At 39.0% G+C, this 18,229-nt stretch overlaps 1 protein-coding gene across 1 annotated transcript in view; it reads left to right on the forward strand.

Moving 5' to 3' along the window:
• CFAP58 (cilia and flagella associated protein 58) overlaps positions 1-18,229 on the forward strand; it is a 94,201-nt gene that overhangs the window by 27,956 nt on the left and 48,016 nt on the right. The window contains exons 10-14 of the mRNA XM_036906474.2: positions 6,766-6,927; positions 7,607-7,753; positions 13,460-13,600; positions 14,365-14,588; positions 17,043-17,154. Coding sequence (XP_036762369.2) covers positions 6,766-6,927; positions 7,607-7,753; positions 13,460-13,600; positions 14,365-14,588; positions 17,043-17,154 — 786 coding nt within the window. The remainder of the gene's footprint in view (positions 1-6,765; positions 6,928-7,606; positions 7,754-13,459; positions 13,601-14,364; positions 14,589-17,042; positions 17,155-18,229) is intronic.

Consider the following 18,229-nt stretch of genomic DNA (forward strand, 5'->3'; position numbering starts at 1 on the left):
TAGGGATACAAGTTGATTTAATTTCCTCTTTTTGTGCTTTGAATTTTTCAAATTTTATAAAATGAATATGTATTATGTTAGTACCCTAGTAAAAAAAAAGTAAAGAGAAAATATTAATAAAAGCCTGCCCTTTAAGAACCAAGTAAAATTACACTTTTCCCAAGGAGCTTGGTTTCCCTCTCTGGCAGTTGAGGAAATCTTATGTTAGCTTACCATTATTTGCATGTCTGCCTGATTCTACTTTCAGCAACTTGAGGGCAAATCTTACTCACTTCTGAGCTCTTCATATTACTTCTTTTCTGAATAGGTATGAAATATATTTTTAAATAATTGAATGGAAACCATAATTAGATACCTGAATTTAGCTAGCCAAAGACTTACTTTTAGTTATCTATATTAAATTCTTCAATAATATGTTTACCACTATGGGCCTGCCCTCATTTTAAATTCATAGGAAACATGTTGCCACAGTGGACACGCTTCCCTGACTGATCCTCCACAATTTTAGCTGTGAATGACTTGCAGTGTGGTCTCTTCTTCAATCTGGGCTGCAGAACAGTACCAACATTTGCCTTCTGGTTCTTTCTGTTTAAAGACAGATGAAATTCAAGATGCTGAAAGTCCTATATTATACTTTATTAATTTAACATGGCATTTGTAAACAAGAAAAAAGAATCCCCTTTTGTGCCAGAATTGGATGACTCAGAATCCCAAACTTTTTCTTATGTGTTTCTCAGTCAACATTTGCCATAATATTGCTGCATCATAATAAACAACCACCAAATCTTACTGGCATGCAAAAATAGGCACTCATTTCTCATGTACACACCTGCAGGTGATTTGGGTGTCATCTGATTTAGGCTGGGCTTGCCTGGGCTTGGTCTGGATTGTGGTTTGGGTCCAGTCCTGCTCTACATGTTTATTATCCTCTAGGATGCATGGGATTCTCATGGAGAAAGGAAGGAATGCAAAGGACAAACCCAAGCACACAAGCACATTCCATGGCTGTCTACTTGCTTAATGTATCTGACGTCCCATTGGCTATGGCAAGTCACATGTCCAGACCCAAGCTCAACAGCGAGGGGAAATAGACCCTCCTGTGGAGGCAGTACAGACAGGGGGAGAGAGAGAATATTTGCAGAACCATAAGATAATCTACCAGTGTCTCAGCACTTTCTATCCTCCTGGTTTTTTCTCTGCTGCGCTCTAAATTGTACTATTCTGGTAAATTGAGGGGCACCAGGAATGGCTTTGTAAGATGTGATCCACCCCTATTTACTCTTTTCTCAACCTTTATAAATTTCAGGTAAAACAATTCCTTGTTAATCATTAAATCTGTGGAACATTTTGCACAGTATGCACTTGGCTCATTTTAGGACCCCTCCTTTTTCATTCTAAATATTAAACTTCAAGCCATCTCCTCCCAGATATTTTATATCCCAAAAAGCATTCTTTTGCAATGCAATCCTACCTACAAGTTTCTTAGCTCTCTGCTTATTTGCCTCTAACAGTGTCAAGCAAAGCTCTTCTAGACAGAGGTTCTTAGAAATTGAATAATAATGTGCTTTCAAGGACTTTAGAAGTAAGTGAGGAAAGCAAAAGTTGATCAAAGAAATATTGTTCACTGAATAGGTACTTCATAAAGAAGTGAAGCTCCTGTTTCTTTGATATTCATTTGAGGTTTTATGCAGAGCATCTTAATAGGATAGAACCCTGGAGAGGGACTTCAAGGGAACATACACAAGTGAAGTTTTTTGTTATAAAATTTGTGTACTGTGGATCACTATTTTCCTGCGGAATAGAATTTGATCCATAGACATGTCAAGTTAATTTGTTAAGTACCAATATATAATGTTAATCTATCATTAAATCTATTGACATTAAATGATTAAAATATGATATGCAAGGTACTTATATGATGGCACAAATATTTTCTCACTTAAATCCTCATAATTAGCTCTCTGAGGTAGATAGTATTATATCCCTCATTTTATAATGTAATGTAATGTTATTAAAAATAGATAGGAACATAGATACACCTTTGTAAATGTTAAGACAGAGGATAAAATAAAACACCAAGAAAAATAGCAAAGACTTAAAATTTCATATGCCTGGGCACATAGTCCCTCCCACCCCCCGCCAGAGAGTGAGTTTTTGTTTCATCCTGAAGGTTAAGGCATTGTCAGCATTCAAACCATTGACAGTGAGTCAGAAAAACTTACTTGAAAAGTTTATTGTACTGATATTTCATCAAATGCAAGTTAAAGGTTTCCAAATTCAATGACCTACTTTCTTATCCTGCCTCAGTCTATATGCTATTTTGACTATGCTGCATTTTCCAGCCTGTGTTATTGATTTTTATCTCACTCTTATTTCTATTGGCAGGTTGTTTTAACAGCAAAAGAAAAGAGGGAGGTTCTAAAGTGGGACTGAACCCAGAGTGCACCGTAAGCATTTTCTGGGCTCCTCTGAAGTGGGCCTGCAAGTGCTAGGGTCTCTAACTCTCTGGCTATAATAAAACTTTCTATATTTAGGTGTGATTTGTTTCATGAGTTGATTTGAGGTATCTAAAGTGTAATCAGTTAATTAAGCTCCAGTCCCACAGCTGGCGTACCACATTCTCTGATGTACCATTTTTAACGTGGGGCATTTTATTGATGAAAGATTTTGCTCCTACTTAACGTCCCGCACATATTAGGAATTTTCAGGATTTGAACTTGTGTGACATTGGTTTGAATGATTTCCATCAAAACAAGTTTAATTGCAACACAAAAGTAAATTGCTTTATAAATTGTCTTTTCCCTTAGTTTTACTACTTGTGTTGTTTTTTGTTTTCATTGCCATTTTAACTAAAATACCATTGATCTTCCTGGTATCCTGATGGGTTCTTTTTACTCCAGAAGAATCCAGAAACAAGTTTGTGATTTTGCGCACTGCTGTGTGCAGATACACGGACCCTGCTAGTTGGATGCCCATTAAAAAAAATGCCCTTGGCTGCATCTTTTCTCTGGAGTATTGTTCTGTCTGTGAAAAGGATTATTCTTGTTATAATATCTCTCAAAGTGATTGAACAAGCAATTTTTTCTTTTCTATGATGTGCTGCTTGATATTCTGAATGCTGATATGCTGTTCAAAGTATTTTCCATCTATTCATTTCACTGACCCCAAAAAGGGTGATCATATCCTTAGAAAGGCTAAGTTTTAGGCTAAGATAGTACCTTTCTTGTAAAAAAAAATCAAACAACTGATCCAATAATGGATACTTTAATTAGGTTTCACACTTATTCCTAACTTATACATTTTAGTTACTAATGGAGGTACCTTGAAAGGCCTCCTGCTACTCATTTTTAGGGATTCTAAAGATGTGGATCAAAGAAATGATGGAAGAAGAAATGAGATTTCATTTCAGATCTATTCACATGCCTCTTCCCCAGACCTCCTTGTCACAGATTTTCTAATTTTGTTCCTTCCCAGCCCCCAACCAACCATACAAACCATTCGCCACTGAGTTGGTATATAATCTTACCTTGGGCCATTTTCTTTCCTCACAAGGTGAATGATAGCAGTTAGTAATAATAAAACAGGAAAGGCATATAAAAACAGTACAACTCTAGTTACATAAATTTAATGTTTTAAATAGATAGTTCTCTTGAAAATACCTACCTCAAGGTTTGACTCAAGGAAAAGTAGAAACAGAGAAAGCTCAGTAGCTATGGAAGCCACTGAAAAAGTTGAGAGAGAATTAGCTCCAACACTGTTTCTGAGGGCCTAGTGATTTTAGAATTGAGTTCTTTAAACTTTCAAGAACCAGATAATTCTCAGACTATATATATATAAGGTATATATATAGCCTGCTCATGTGCTTTGTATTCTTTGGGGGTAATATTGATTGGCATTGCTGTACTGATATATAACCCATGCCTTGTGCAATGAAGAAGAATAAGGTTCCAGGCCTAGGAGAGAGCTTGGGGTCTGAGGCGAGTCCTTGGCTGGGATGGTTGAAGAATAAGAAGAGGCAGTGCCCACAAATTATATTAATTCCAAATACTAATTGCTTAGACAGGCTGTGTAGGACCATCCTCAGAAGCTATCCATTAACCTTCCAGTGCTTGACTCTCATAACCTCCTATGCACATCTCAGTTTACAGGTTGTCTCCATTCCTTAATTATCCATTTTATGATGGAGTCACTCCTAGAGGTGAACTTGAGGGTTGGTAATGCATCTTCTTCTTTACATCCCTGGTGCTTTTACAGATCCTGCCATAGATAGGTCCACAGTACATGTTCACTGAGTGAATGAATAAATGGGTGAGTGAATGAATGAGTGAACAGAGAGGTACTCTATTCACTTTATGAAACTAGCAGAAACCTTGATATTAAAAAAGAACCCAAAAGAAAGCTCTAGACTTAGATCACTTATGAATATGTATGAAGAATCCCAAATGAAATTCTAGCAAACCAAATTCAACAGTGCAGTAAAGAATCATCCTGTATGACCAAAGAGAGTTTATCCTGAAACTGCAAGGAGAGTTTTCTATGAAGAAAACTGTTGTGGGTGGTATGGAAATGTGAAGTGTTAAAGCCATTTTGGAAAGCAATCTAGCAGTATCTAGTGAAGTTAAAAATATCTGTGTCTTTTGAGCCAGATACTCCATTCTTGGGAATCCATCCCAACAGAAGTAAAACACAAGTGCAGAAGGACACACGTACCGAGTGGTTATGCAGCATGGCTCAGAGAGGCAAAAACGTGGAAACCAAGTTAATGCCCATCAGAGGGAAGAGCTGAGTACATGATGACACACCCCACTTTACATGAGGACCTCATACCACCTTTAGAGAATGAATTAGAGCCACGCCACATGATTTCCACAGAGTATTAGTGATAAAAGGCAAGGTGTATAGAATGTATGTAAGAAGATCTCATTTAGTTAAAAAATACAACCGGAGCCCAAAAAGTAAAATCAAGGATAGCACAAGAAACCTCACATCTGTATTTGCTAGTTGAATAGCTGTGAATAATAGTAGTTTTTTAAATTTCAGTTTCCTTCTCTGTAAAATTGGGGTGATAAAAATGCACACCTCCTAGAATTTTTGAAGATTAAATAAGTTAATACATGTGAAATGTTTGGCACATAGAAAGTACCTGAGAAATATTAGCTACTAGTAGTAATATGTTAGTAGAAATGAATAGAATATGCAGTCAAAGAAAAATATGGAAGCACACATACTAGATTGTTAACCTGGTTAATTTATATGCTGATAAGAGGCTGATGTGGTTTGAAGAGAGAAGGAAGGTCCAAGTAAGGAAATGAAAATATAGGTATATTTCACATTTATGCATCTATCCAAAATTACAGCATGTGGGACTGTATATAAAGAAATTAAATATTGTAAAGGGAGACATTTGTTAGTTAGTACATCAAATCAGTAGACCCAACAAGAAAAGAACAGTACAAAATAATAAATACTGAAAAGGCATTTAGTAAAATTTAATCCCATCTCTCCTTAAAAATAAGTCTAGGGAAACTTTGAAAGATGTTTATTTGAAGATATAAAGGATAAGCATATTAAACACCAGCTGTCATTACCTCTGATGGGAAAACATTAGAGCAGGATTTCTCAGAATTTTATTTTCTGGACCACTTAATTCCACAAGTGAAATCAAAGGATTCTCTGTAGCGCAGTGACCTAGGAACATGTTGCTCACAGTTAGGCCCTGCTTAAATGATAGTGCATATCAGCAAGACAAAGGACTAAGTGCCTTTTGATCTTTAGGTTCTAGGTAAAATACCTCTTCCTCAGAGGAACCTTCCCTGGCCATGTTACTTCCAGGACATCACTTTCTTTCCATTTGCTGTCACATAGCTCTATTTATTTCCTTCAACTGTAACCATTAATTAAGACAAGTCCACTGAAATGCAGTGAAACTGTCTGAAGAATTTTCTCCGTATGTGTTCGAAGTGTTGTTTAGCCCATAGTTCCATTGATTCAATCAGTCCTTCTCGCTAAAACTTTTCTTCTTAAGTAATTCTGGAGGATGATTGTCCTTAAAAAATCAGTTTCTGTGGACATTGCAGCTGAGAGTCAGCATTGTGTAACTCTGCCACATGGATTGCTTGTTGAGAGGTGTTGGCTCAACGTGGAATTTCATGCTTTGGATTTTCATACTTGCAAAATGGAGGCAGTTGTTCTTGCATCTCATCATTCCCAGCAACTGTCCTGTGCACTATTCCTAGAATGCATTTTTATGAAGTCCTTTGAATTTCCCCGATGGAATCTCAAATGTTTGACATTGGCAAACAGCATTATGATTGCTATCAATGTTCAAAGGCTACTTTTCTTTCTCATGGTTAACGTTAAAAAACTATGCATATGGCCAGGCAGGGAAGTTTTCTCTTATCTTCCTTAGTGTTCTGTGTTAGGATCTGTTTAAGCCTGTGCCTTTCTTTTTTTGCTTCCTTTCTTGGTGGGTAGGGTGGTCAGGAGAGGTTTTCAGAATTGAAAGAATTAATTTTTTTCCCTCTTGTGACTACAGAATAACTGTGCTAGGCCTCCATGGTTGAGCAGAACTCTGGTGTAGATAAAATGTATGTTTGCCCCTAATCAGTGGGCTGAATTTCTGTATTCTGCAGTGATTATAGCGACATTCAGATTTTCTGACTGCTAGCATTTCTGTTAGCTACCCTTAGATAAAGATCTCTGTCCTGAACCTGATAACCACAGATGGACTATTTAACCATTTTCATATACTTCTTTCTCATCCAGGTCCTCATGAACATGGAAGACGTAAAAGTCCATGAAATGCAGATTTTTGACTACAGGAAAAAAATTGCTGAATCAGAAACTAAATTAAAACAGCAACAGAACCTGTATGAAGCTGTGAGGTCAGACAGGAATCTGTATAGCAAAAATCTGGTTGAGGCTCAGGTAAAGAATATATTTATGTCTTCACATTTTGATTCCTCCCCATCCTGGGTTTAAAGCAGCTTCAGTTATCCTGATGGCGGGATTTAGAATAGAGCAAGAAGGAAAAGTCGTAGAATTCATCTGAAAGAGAAGATCAGTTTATGCAGAACTATCAGATTGTTTGAAATGGAAATGACACAACTTGATAGGATATGAAGATCATGGTCCTGCTTTTAATTAATTATGCAGAATTGCCATTCTCTTGTTTCTAATTTTTGAAACTGCTAATAGCTACCAGGATTCAGAGGGCAGCAGCATATTCTTGTCAGTTAATTGCAGAGCTTTGCTTTGTAACCTTTTGGTTATAATACTTGTGATTTCAATTCCTCCTTTTCAAAATGAGGAATTAAGTCTGTGTGTGTGTGTGTGAGAGAGAGAGAGAGAGAGAGAGAGAGAGAGAGAGAGAGAGATTTCATTATGCATACTTTGTATACATCTCATGAGAATATTTTGAGAGTTAATGCTGGAAGGTACTTTGAAGTTGATGGGCACAAGGTACAAAGGAACAGCTCTGTCATAACTGGTCAGGAGGCCATTATGAAGGAGCCTCCCTTAAAAGCTCCTGCTATGTATTGCGCTTCCATAGGCATAGTGCTCCTATTTCTTACACTTTCAAACATCTCTCTTTTCATTTTGTTAGGATGAAATAATGGAAATGAAGAGGAAATTAAAGACTATGACCCATCAGGTAGATCAGCTGAAAGAAGACATCTCTGCCAAAGAGTCAGCGCTTGTGAAGCTACGTCTGGAGCAGCAGCGGATAGAAAAGGAGAAGGAAACACTGAAGGTGCAGATCTTACAACCAAAGCGAAGGAGCAATAGTCTATCTATTCTGCATCCTTGAGGCAGACTCCACACTCACTGAAGGCAGTTAAGGGGCCGGGAGAACCACCAAGGCACAGGGGGATGAGCGCTACCACCCCCAGGGCAGGCTCCCTGCAGGTGGGGCCCCCAGATGAGGGGGCCAGGGGAGATGCACTCACCCCTGTTCACCTGTGCTGGCTCTCATCGCATCAGTGGAGGAGAGCCTCGCAGGTCAGCAGTGCCCGAGAAGCCCCGGAGCTTGCAGGCTTGCTACAAGCCCTTTGTGCTCACAAGGCAAATCCAGCCCCTGTGCCCACACCCACCCTCCCACACTCCTCCGTGGGCCTCCCAGAAGGTCATGCTGGCAAGACCTTTCGTCCCTCTGCTCCTAATTGCTATTTACTTTATGTGCAGGTGACTTTTCTACCTGCAGTGTCATGAACCACCTGGCGTCAGGCTTTGTCCTCACTTGATTTGCCCTCAGCCAGGTTCATAGTTCACCTTACCTCGGTGGGCCTGAGAACTTTGCAGACATTCCTCCAGGGAATCATCTCTGTCTTTATGTATATTACTGAGACATATCCTTTTAAATCTACTAATTTAGAGCATTTCATGTGTACCAATATAAAGACCCTATTTAAGAATATGCACCATATAATTACAGCATTTCAAATCTTGAACCAAATATGTTTTACTGTACATGTTCCCTAAACCTGATGTGTTTCCTTCTCTTATCCAATCCAATAGATTTCCCTTCCAATCCAATTGGCCAAAGAATTTAAGAAGGAACTTCTAAGAGAATGATGCCTTTTTTATTTTGAAAATGTGCATGAGGAATACTCATGTATGTTATGAGTAACTTGCAGGAACTGTCCACAAAAACTGGGGTCTTGGTATCTGCACATACTAGCTTTCAAAGATATTTCCTATCTTGAAAATGTATATCTAGTGTTGGATGGATTTACTGCCAATTTTTCTTGATTCCAAGATGCCCTAGATTAAAATATGCAGTCTCAATTTAATAATAGGTTTTATCAATTTAATGATAGGTTTTCATAGAAATAGAACTATTACATTAAATTAAGTTAAGCTACATTTGGTTTGAGAAAGATTAAAAAGTAACAAAAGTGCTTTTGCAAAAAAGATAAGGTAATTGATAATGTTTATCTGTCTGAGACGTTTATTCCCCCACTGTAGCTTATGAAAGAAAAAGAATAGAAAATTCTGCATTAATGCTTATTTACACATCAAGAAATATGTGTTCTAAAATTGAAAATATCCCATATTTTGCCCTTATTCTCCTTGATTGAAGGCATAATTTTATAGAAGGTAGCTCGTTCCTCTCTGGAGCTGTAGTGGGATGGTGTTTATTTATCATGGAATGAACCAGAAGAATCCTGTAAACGCTGATTCACCTATGGGCCTGATGGACCCATGTTAGCAGGACTGCAGTGTGACTCGATTTGGTCCATCATCTCTTTCTTTTTAGAGGGTGACCCTGATCCTCATCTCTTACTTTCTTAAGTAATTCTCAATTCAGAAGATTAATTATTGCCACCTAATGGAGTCCATGGTGGAACTAACTGCTTTCTTCATAATCCTGTGTTCGAATAAGCAATGTCCTATGCAAAAGATCAATTATTCCTAATTCCTTAGAGTTTGACTTTGGTTAGTGTTTGTTTCAATGACACCCTCCCTCATCAGGCATCTACACATAATAAGGATCATAATAAAATAAAAGAAAGGGCAATAGGTCCCTGTTTTTTGGCCCAGGACCAGCAGAGTTGGCAGCTGGTGGGCATGAAAGATGATTAAAGAGCTTCTGCTCTGGAGAGTCTGATATAAATGGGGGAATCCTAGGTCTGGATAGCATTGGCTCATGGATTATAGGAAGATGATTGCTTTGGACTTTCTGTGAAACAAGGATGCCTTTCCCCAGCATTTCCCATTAGAGCAAGAATGAGGAACAGAAGAGGGCTGTCTGCTTGATTTATTGTTTGAGGCTATTCAAGGGTGACTTGCAGTCATGCTTTGATTGGATAATTTTGGCCTGTCATTATGCCTGTTTGACATTCCTTAAAAAAATATGACAGCTCAAATGTTGAGTTTCAGCCTCTTGACTTTTTTAACCTTAAATTTGAATCACATTCCATATGGATCTCTGGATTTAAGGCATCTGAAGTGCACAAACTAGATCCCTGAGGGAAAGGCAGATTTTCTAGTAACTTTGCTCTAAGCGACATTTAACTTCATTCTGAGTTCTACAAAGCTATTTGGGTACATAATTTCTCCTGGAAGGGCATGGCTTAGACTGGGAGACTGTGAGATGCCTTTTGACAGGACAACCCAATTTACCACTTCTCCAGGTTGACAGGCAAAACCATGGTCCATAATAACTTGTTCCCATCCTTATTCACCCCCCTTAAAAGGAAAATTTCACTCCTTCCATGTTTCTTTTCCTTTTTCAGTTGCTACCAGGCTCTACTGACTACTGAGGATCCTAGACAGTGTCAACACATTATAGTTACGACAGAATGTCAGTAGTTCATGTTGATGTCACTGCATCTCTGTTCATCTGCCCGGTTCTGTAGCAGTCTCGTTTCTTCAGCTCAAGGAGTCATCCTGTTTGGAGTGTCTGCTTTCCAGTTCTAATAAGCCTCTGATACTGTCTTGTACTTCCCAATCATCCCACATCGTTCTCACAGCACTTTGATTCTTAGTGAATAATTCAACAGCAAATTCTCTATGTCCATAGCTCAGCATCACATTAGCAACTGGCTTCAGGGCATGATAGCCTTTTATACTTAGTGGACTCTCTAGAATGACACGGATAGGAACTGGCACAGAGAGAGAGAGAGAGAAAGAGAGAGAGAGAGAGAGAGAGTCTAATTCCTCCCATGGCTAGAAAACTTCAGGGGGTCTTGTTTGCTTTAGATGTAAACAGATGGTTTCTGTGAAACCCAGTGAATGTTGGGATCACCTATGAATGGGTGAACCTGCAAGTATGGTTCTTGAGCTATCATTTATTCCTGCAGCCAAATTAGATGATATAGAGTCCATAAACTCCTACCACAAAACTGTATAATTGTGGAGGCCATAACCAAAGAGTGTGTCCTGCCCTCGTATTACAAATTCAAACCACCAGTAACACTTTGAGAGATGCCAGACCCCAGGTCCCATCTAGAACATTGCTTTATGGGCTTTTGGGTGCATGCAGTTGTCACCATCTTTCCTTGGGTGAGACAGCTGAGGTTTACAGCTGCTGAATGCATTAGGCCCAAGGTATTTTGTTGACATTAACGTTTGCTGCCAATGTCTGACACCACATCTTGTTTATAGCCCATAAATTTATGACATAAGGACACCACTCAGAATTTTGATATATTATGAAAAAACACACAGCAGTGCTAACCACATGAATGGTTTTACATTTCAGACAGATACTTTTACACACTGTTGATTGCATTTTAATATAACGGGTTTCATTTTGTTCTGCTGATGGATTCTGATCAGGTCTTGGCACTTAGGAACAGGGAAGTAAATGTTTCACATCTGGGAAAGTAAAAGTTTTATTAAAGAAAGCATGAGCCAAACAGGTATTTTATTGCTGTCTTCACTGTCACCTTAATTGATTATAGAAATTGAAAGGCTTGTTGTTTGCTCTCTTCCCTAACAGGCTATCCCCCCATAGTGGTAAATACTAGACCAGATATTTTCTCAATAAGTTTTTTCCTTTGCTTATCTCTGGATATTATTTCATGAACAAACAAAATGTCATAAAAAACCTTTGCTTTTACAGTAGCAGGCTGCATTTAGATTGTGACATTATGTGTTTTTTACTAGGTGTGCAGTGTCTTCTACTATTTGGATAAGTTTGAGGTATGCAATCAGTGAGTTGGTTTTCATGGGTTGGAGGCAGACTTCAGGTAGAATTGGGTTGGTTCATGGGCACTTGCAAACAGGGGGCTTGCTGTCATCCCAGTGATCTTTCTAAGTGGGTAAAGGTGGGGGTCCAATACTTCCTTGAAGGAAAAATTATTACTTTTTCACTATTATTTGCCAACCTGCAAGGCACTGAAAAGTTGGAGCCTTGACATCATCTTGTCATGTGCCTCATGATTCCAGGCATGGGTGAAAGCAGAGCTCCCCTCTGATTTGTTCCTTGTGCTGGCCCAGTCCTTCCCATCTTGGCATGGACCTCTCAAAGGCATATTCTTCTTTCCTTTAATAGAAATCGTCCATGGCTCCCCATTGTGTACTCTACACAGTGCATGGCATACAAGGCCCTTTCCTGTCTGGCTCAGCTTTATCTCCTGCTATTCCCTACCTAATAGCACTCTAATCCAGCCACATGGGATGTTTTGCCATCTGGTGAACACTGCAGCCACTTTATAGTTTACATGCCTTTGTTCATGCACGTTTGCCTGTTGAATGCCCTCCCCCCAGCACATACTTCTCCACTTTAGAAATATCTGTCAGCTGCCAATTTCCTGACTGGTTCTTCCCTCTAAACTCCAGGCAGAAATAGAAGCTCATTCCTGTGTACTCACATGTCCTTTTCCACACAACAGATAGCATTTCCACACTGTGTGGTTGGTTATACTTGTAATTTCTAATGGTTGATGGATCCCACAGTCATACTCATCTTCTGCGTTTGACTTGAAACTATTGAGTGGTGACAGCAGAGCTCTGGAATCAAAAGATCTGGGTTGGAATCTCAACTCTGCTACTTACTAGCTGTGTGACCTTGGGCAAGATAATTTGCTTTTCTTTGTGTCTGTAATCGCATTTCTAAAATTGAGATGAGAGAAGCTATGCAAAATGACTAGTATTGTGCCTGAGATAGTGTAGAGCACAAACATACTTGTGGAATGGAAGTGAATGTGTCCTTTGACAGAGCAGTTTCCCTTTGAGAACTTATTAGTCCATATAACCCTTTCCTTCTCACTCTTAAGACAGGTCCTGAAATAACCTCAAGAGTCTCAAGATCTGAGCTCTCCCAGGAGTTCTGACAACCTCAGAAGCCTGACCTCTTGTAACTCCAATAAGAACACTGAAAATTTTTTGCTTGGACTTATTAATATTTGCATAATACTTGTATATCTTATCCTCTCATCTAAATGGGAAGCATCTCAGAAGTAGGATCTATTCATCTTTTTATATCATGACAACTCTTCTGTTCCATCAAGATGTTAAAGATAGGCACTTGGTTTTTATCTTCATTAATTTAGTTTTCACTTGGAGGGGCTTTATTTCTATGGTTGATGTGCTGGTGGTGTTAGGACCATCACAGGTGCTGGTAACAGATAGAGGCCCTCCCTCATCCTCACCCCTGCATCCTCTTCTGTACTATTCTTTGTGAATTCTCCCCATATTTAGCTGGCAAGAGAAGTGCAGCTGAATACCAATGAAGCCTCTGCTACACATATACAGAAAAATGATGGAAATCCCTTAAGCGTAGAACTCATAGAATAAACATGATCTCCGTAACGTGCATTCCTGTTTCTTTATGGGTCTGTGTGTGTGTGTGTGTGTGAAACTTGTTTGCTTGTGAGAGTGTTCAAACCATATTACATGAAACATCAGAAGAAAGTCTAAGAGAAGCACCCTGTACATCCACATCCAGTGTGTAGTCCTGGTTTGTGCCATCACAGAGTGAAATTTGCTTGTGTCCTTCACTCTTTGTCAGGCTGAGCTGCAGAAGCTGAGACAACAAGTCCTGGAGACCAAACATTTCATTGAAAAGCAGGAAGCTGAAGAGAGAAAACTTCTGCGAATCATTGCTGAGGCAGATGGGGAGAGGCTGAGACAGAAGAAGGAGTTAGACCAGGTAGGAACATCTTGCCAGACCTGCAGACCTCTTCAGCAGGTGCGATGTTTGATTCAGCTTTTCACAAATCCTCATTCTTCTCTAAGCTCTTTGATTCAGTCTGACGGAAGAGCAACAGCAGAAGCCCATCTTCTGTTGATTGACTATGACAAACTAATTCATTTATTCAAGTCATATTTATGGGGGCTTACTTTGTGTCAGTCACTGTGCTGAACACTGGATATACATTGACCCAAAAGAAAATCAGGCTCCTTACATTCTTGTATAGTGTAATCACCTTCATATGATTGCAATGAATACTTACTTAATTTGGGAGTTAGAAACACAAATGCATAATTTGGGTGTTAGAAACTTAAATGCTTCCAGAGATCTGGCAGGTTAAATAGAAATAGAAGTTGACCAGTATAAGATGGTGAGGAGCGGTGGGACTTGGCAAGAGCTTGCCCAATGTAGTCATTCTAACTTTAATATTTATAAAATAATAGTTGGAGCAAACCAAACAACACCCATGAGACAGGATTTTCAGATTGTTACTACCATCATGGATTATTTATTGTACTCTTTCCAATGAGACTGCAAGCTGTTGGGAGGAGTCCAGTGTTGATTGTCTAGCAGGCTATTTATTTCTAGTGCCCTACCCACTGTGTACCTGCCTAGCACATGTGAGCATTGGAAAGATATTCATTGACTGAATGAATGCAGCTGCCATAATGAAAGTGAGATTTTTTGTTCCCTGGTGGCCATGTCCTTCTCTTCCTTTCCAGGTCATCAGTGAGCGAGACATCCTCGGGTCTCAGCTCATTCGGCGCAATGATGAGTTGGCTTTGCTCTATGAAAAGATCAAGATCCAACAGTCCATGCTGAATAAAGGCGAGAGTCAGTACAACCAGAGGATGGAGGACATGAGAATCCTCAAACTTGAGATTAAAAAGCTTCGCCGGGAAAAGGGGATTCTTGCCAGGAGTGTGGCTAATGTTGATGAACTCAGGTAACAGGAGAGCCCTCAGAGCTGAGGGCACAGAGGGATTTGGGGAACTCCTGAAATGACCTTATGTGCATGCCTGTTGGTCATTGCAAGTCTTTATCAGGTTGTATAAAATAATTTTTTATATGGTGGAATTATTAACATGTAATGAGAACTTTCCCACAATTCAGAATCTACATTGTGCCCATTCTATGTCACAAAAAAGGAATAGTTTCCTCTCAAGGGGATATAAGTGAATGCAAAAATATTTTCAAAAAACTTTGTTCTGGATTTAAAAAAATAAATTTCAAATCAAATTAGAAACACAAACTAGCTACAATTCAGAAAAAAAATTCCTCCAATGAGCTCTTTAGAATTTCTTTAGTCAGGCAATATTGAAGGGATGGAGCATCAATATTTAAATTTAATTCTGGTAACATTTGCACATCTTTTTCTTGGAATTGCATATGGAATGAAAAGGGGAAAAATTTAATTTTATCACTATTTGAAAACTCTGTTTCCTTAGAAGGCAGCTGATTTTTTATATCTCACTCTTGATTTATCTTCTGCAGCTTTCACTTTAGCTTAGTGTGCCTTCTTCTTGCTTTAAATCTTACATTATACAAGATCTACTTTCCCTTTGGGAAAACATCACCATGTTTTATATAGGCAATTGCAGGAAACCAAATAAGAGGTCTGGTGTTTTCTCAGTAGCTTTCCTTATTCCCCACAGACTTGTACATGAACAGTGGTATCCTTGACCACCTGGGGACAAGGACACAGTTTGCATCTGCTTCTTAAATTAATTGAATGAGAAGGAGTTTTGATATTTAGATGCAGTGAATACATTCAGGAATAGCAAGTGAAGTTGCCACTATCAAGGATGGATCATTACTTCTTTTTCTTAGAGTTGCTCATATTTCAGATGATGAAAGTAATATAAATTCATTGCAGAAAATGTGGGAAATGCAGAAAAAATATAAAGAAGGGATTAGAAAATCCCTCATAAATTTACCACCTACAGATACTGCCAATGACATTTTGGAGACAAATGGGTTCATTCCAAGTAGCTATTGAATGATCTCGAAGATCATCACTAAATTTGCCAGCCATGAGTTATTTTTATTATATACACTAAGGACCAAATTCTGTCCATTCCTATTCAGTATTGCTGGTTTGTTGATAATAGATTTTATTTTTCTTTTCAATGGGAAGACAATAAAGATATTGGAGGGAAGTAGGCATGAATTCCAATCTCAGCCTTGCCACCTACAGGCTGTGACCTTGGGCAAAGCACTTTTCTGAGATTTAGACCTGTAGTTAAAATTAGACAGGAAAAGAAATGTAGTGTGCCTAGCACAGAGTCTAGTACAAAATAAGCCTTCCTAACAGTTGCTAATACTCTTGCCTTCCTCTTCTGACGGCACTCTAGAAAGCTGAAGTGTTAAAAATACGCTTTTAATTCTAAGCAGCTTGCTCTGAGCTCCCTGTTGAGTGAACATCATGCAGTTAATTCTAATGGTTTGTCTTGCTAATGAGGGGAAGTTGTATTATTGGTTTAAATGAAGCAATTAAGTAAAAGAGATGGTTTAGTATTAGTAGTCTGCACACCCACAGCAGACAAGGACAGATAATAATATCCTTATTGCCTGTGTCAGTGAGAATGTTTGCCTCTTCCCCGCTCCCCAGCAAAGCATCTTATTCAATAGGGTGGCTGCCAGGTCACAGGCTACTGTGGGTGGCTGTCGCCCATTACCTATTACTAGAGATGCCTGCAGCTTACAGAGGTAGGTTTGAGCCAGATCTAGTTCTTTAGGACTTTTGCAGCCTCCTGTGTAGCTGTGGAACAGGAAATAAAATATCACTCCTAATGCAGTGTTTTTCAGTCCTGGCTGCACATTAGAATTACGGGCAGGACTTAAAAACCTAGGAAACCTCAGTCACATGCTAGACCAATTAAAGCAGCATCCCTCTGGGGATTGGGTCCTGGCAAAGGCATGTTGTCAGAGCTCCCTGGGTGCATCCACTGTGCAGTCAGGGTTGCCATGAGTGCCCCCATTGGTGTCAGGCTGTCCTGAGTCTTAATAGCTTGCAGTCAGGTGCCATACCTGTTTGATAGGATGTAGAATGTTCTCTTGCTACTACTATAGACATTTTTAGAAGAATTAAAAAATGTATTGACATTCTCATAATTCATACCCTCCCTGTTCTTTCATATACTTCTAAACTCTGTGGCTATCCAGAACCACGATTCTGAAGCTTTGGAACTTTTTTTTTTAAAGCTAAAGCTAAAGTTTGAGCTCTGCCAGAATTGATGCCTTTGTTTGGCCCAGATTGGGAGTCTGGTCTCAATCTCACGAAAGTCTCCCCAATTCCAACTTTTATATAAAATCTGGTATGTATGTATGTAACCACATAAAGGTATGATATTTAAGTGGACTGAGGATTTCTTTGCAAAGGAAAGTTTGTCTTATGCAGGCAGGAGCTTTTTCACACGCAAAGAGAATTCCTGAAGGAGAGGACACGGTGCCGAGCCCTGGAGGAGGAACTGGAGAACCCCATGAATGTGCACAGATGGAGGAAGCTCGAGGTAACGTCTGGCAGAGCCTTACTCTCATCCCCAAATCTCTTCTTCCGCCCCACATGGCTTACTACCTAAAGCACAATGAAAGGCATAGTTTTATTTAATGTTATGCAAATTGTCACCTAAAATATAAAAGCTTGATCCCATGTATACTGTGTTGTTCCAGAACCAGATGGTTTACTTGGGTTTTGTTTCAAAAGTCTCAGACAAAATCTTTTCTGTCCAAAGAAAACCCAGTGAGAGTTCTGAACTGGCCTCACCAGTAGACACTTATTTTTCTTGTTAAGTAGTTTTTAGTCAACCAGTTACCTTGTAGTTAACTGTTTGTCTTGGATTGTTAATTACCTTTAGCTACATTGGCCACCAGCATCTTCATCATCTTTAAGTTGTTCTTTACATCCTTTTATTTCCTGCAGGTAATATGTTTGTCAACTAGCCCTCTTTGCTAAGGACTAGCACTGTGCTAGCCAGATCCTTTCTCTTAGGAACTGGTGACACAGCCAAAGTCCCATTGGTAGGTAATGGATAATAAACCACATGTTTTATTTTACGACTTCCCAAAAGACATTACCACCAGCCCTGCAGGTAACAGTGAAAGACAAGCTCTGCTTACTCAAGAAAAAGATGGCCATCTCCTATAGTTGTCCCCAGCAATGTGGGTACCAGGAGGGGCTTTGAATCCATGAACAATTAGGGTGTTAGGAGAATGAAAATACATCATAGAGGAAAGTGCAGGGCAAGGGAGAAAATCAGCCAAGTAGGTTTTTGTTTTTAATTTTAATTTTTTCCTTTTAATAAAGAAAGCATTAAGGATAATGCATTATAAATTGTTATATAAACATGAGGCCTGAATTTTAAGAATGTCCAATCTTGTCAAGTGAATGTGTGCCAAATTTAGTCTCAGTATATGGTATCAGTAGGCATTGCTTCAAATTTCTTAGTTAAAGTCAGAGTCTATGGAATATCTTTTCCCCCTCTCTTTTGGACCCTTGTGTATTTCTCTTTAAATGCCAACAGTGGTGTCTTTTACTAAACTAACAATAATATGAATGTGTCTGAGGAAGTACTGAAGATTTTACAT

Source organism: Manis pentadactyla, chromosome 8 (assembly GCF_030020395.1).
Source record: "Manis pentadactyla isolate mManPen7 chromosome 8, mManPen7.hap1, whole genome shotgun sequence".
NCBI lineage: Eukaryota > Metazoa > Chordata > Mammalia > Pholidota > Manidae > Manis > Manis pentadactyla.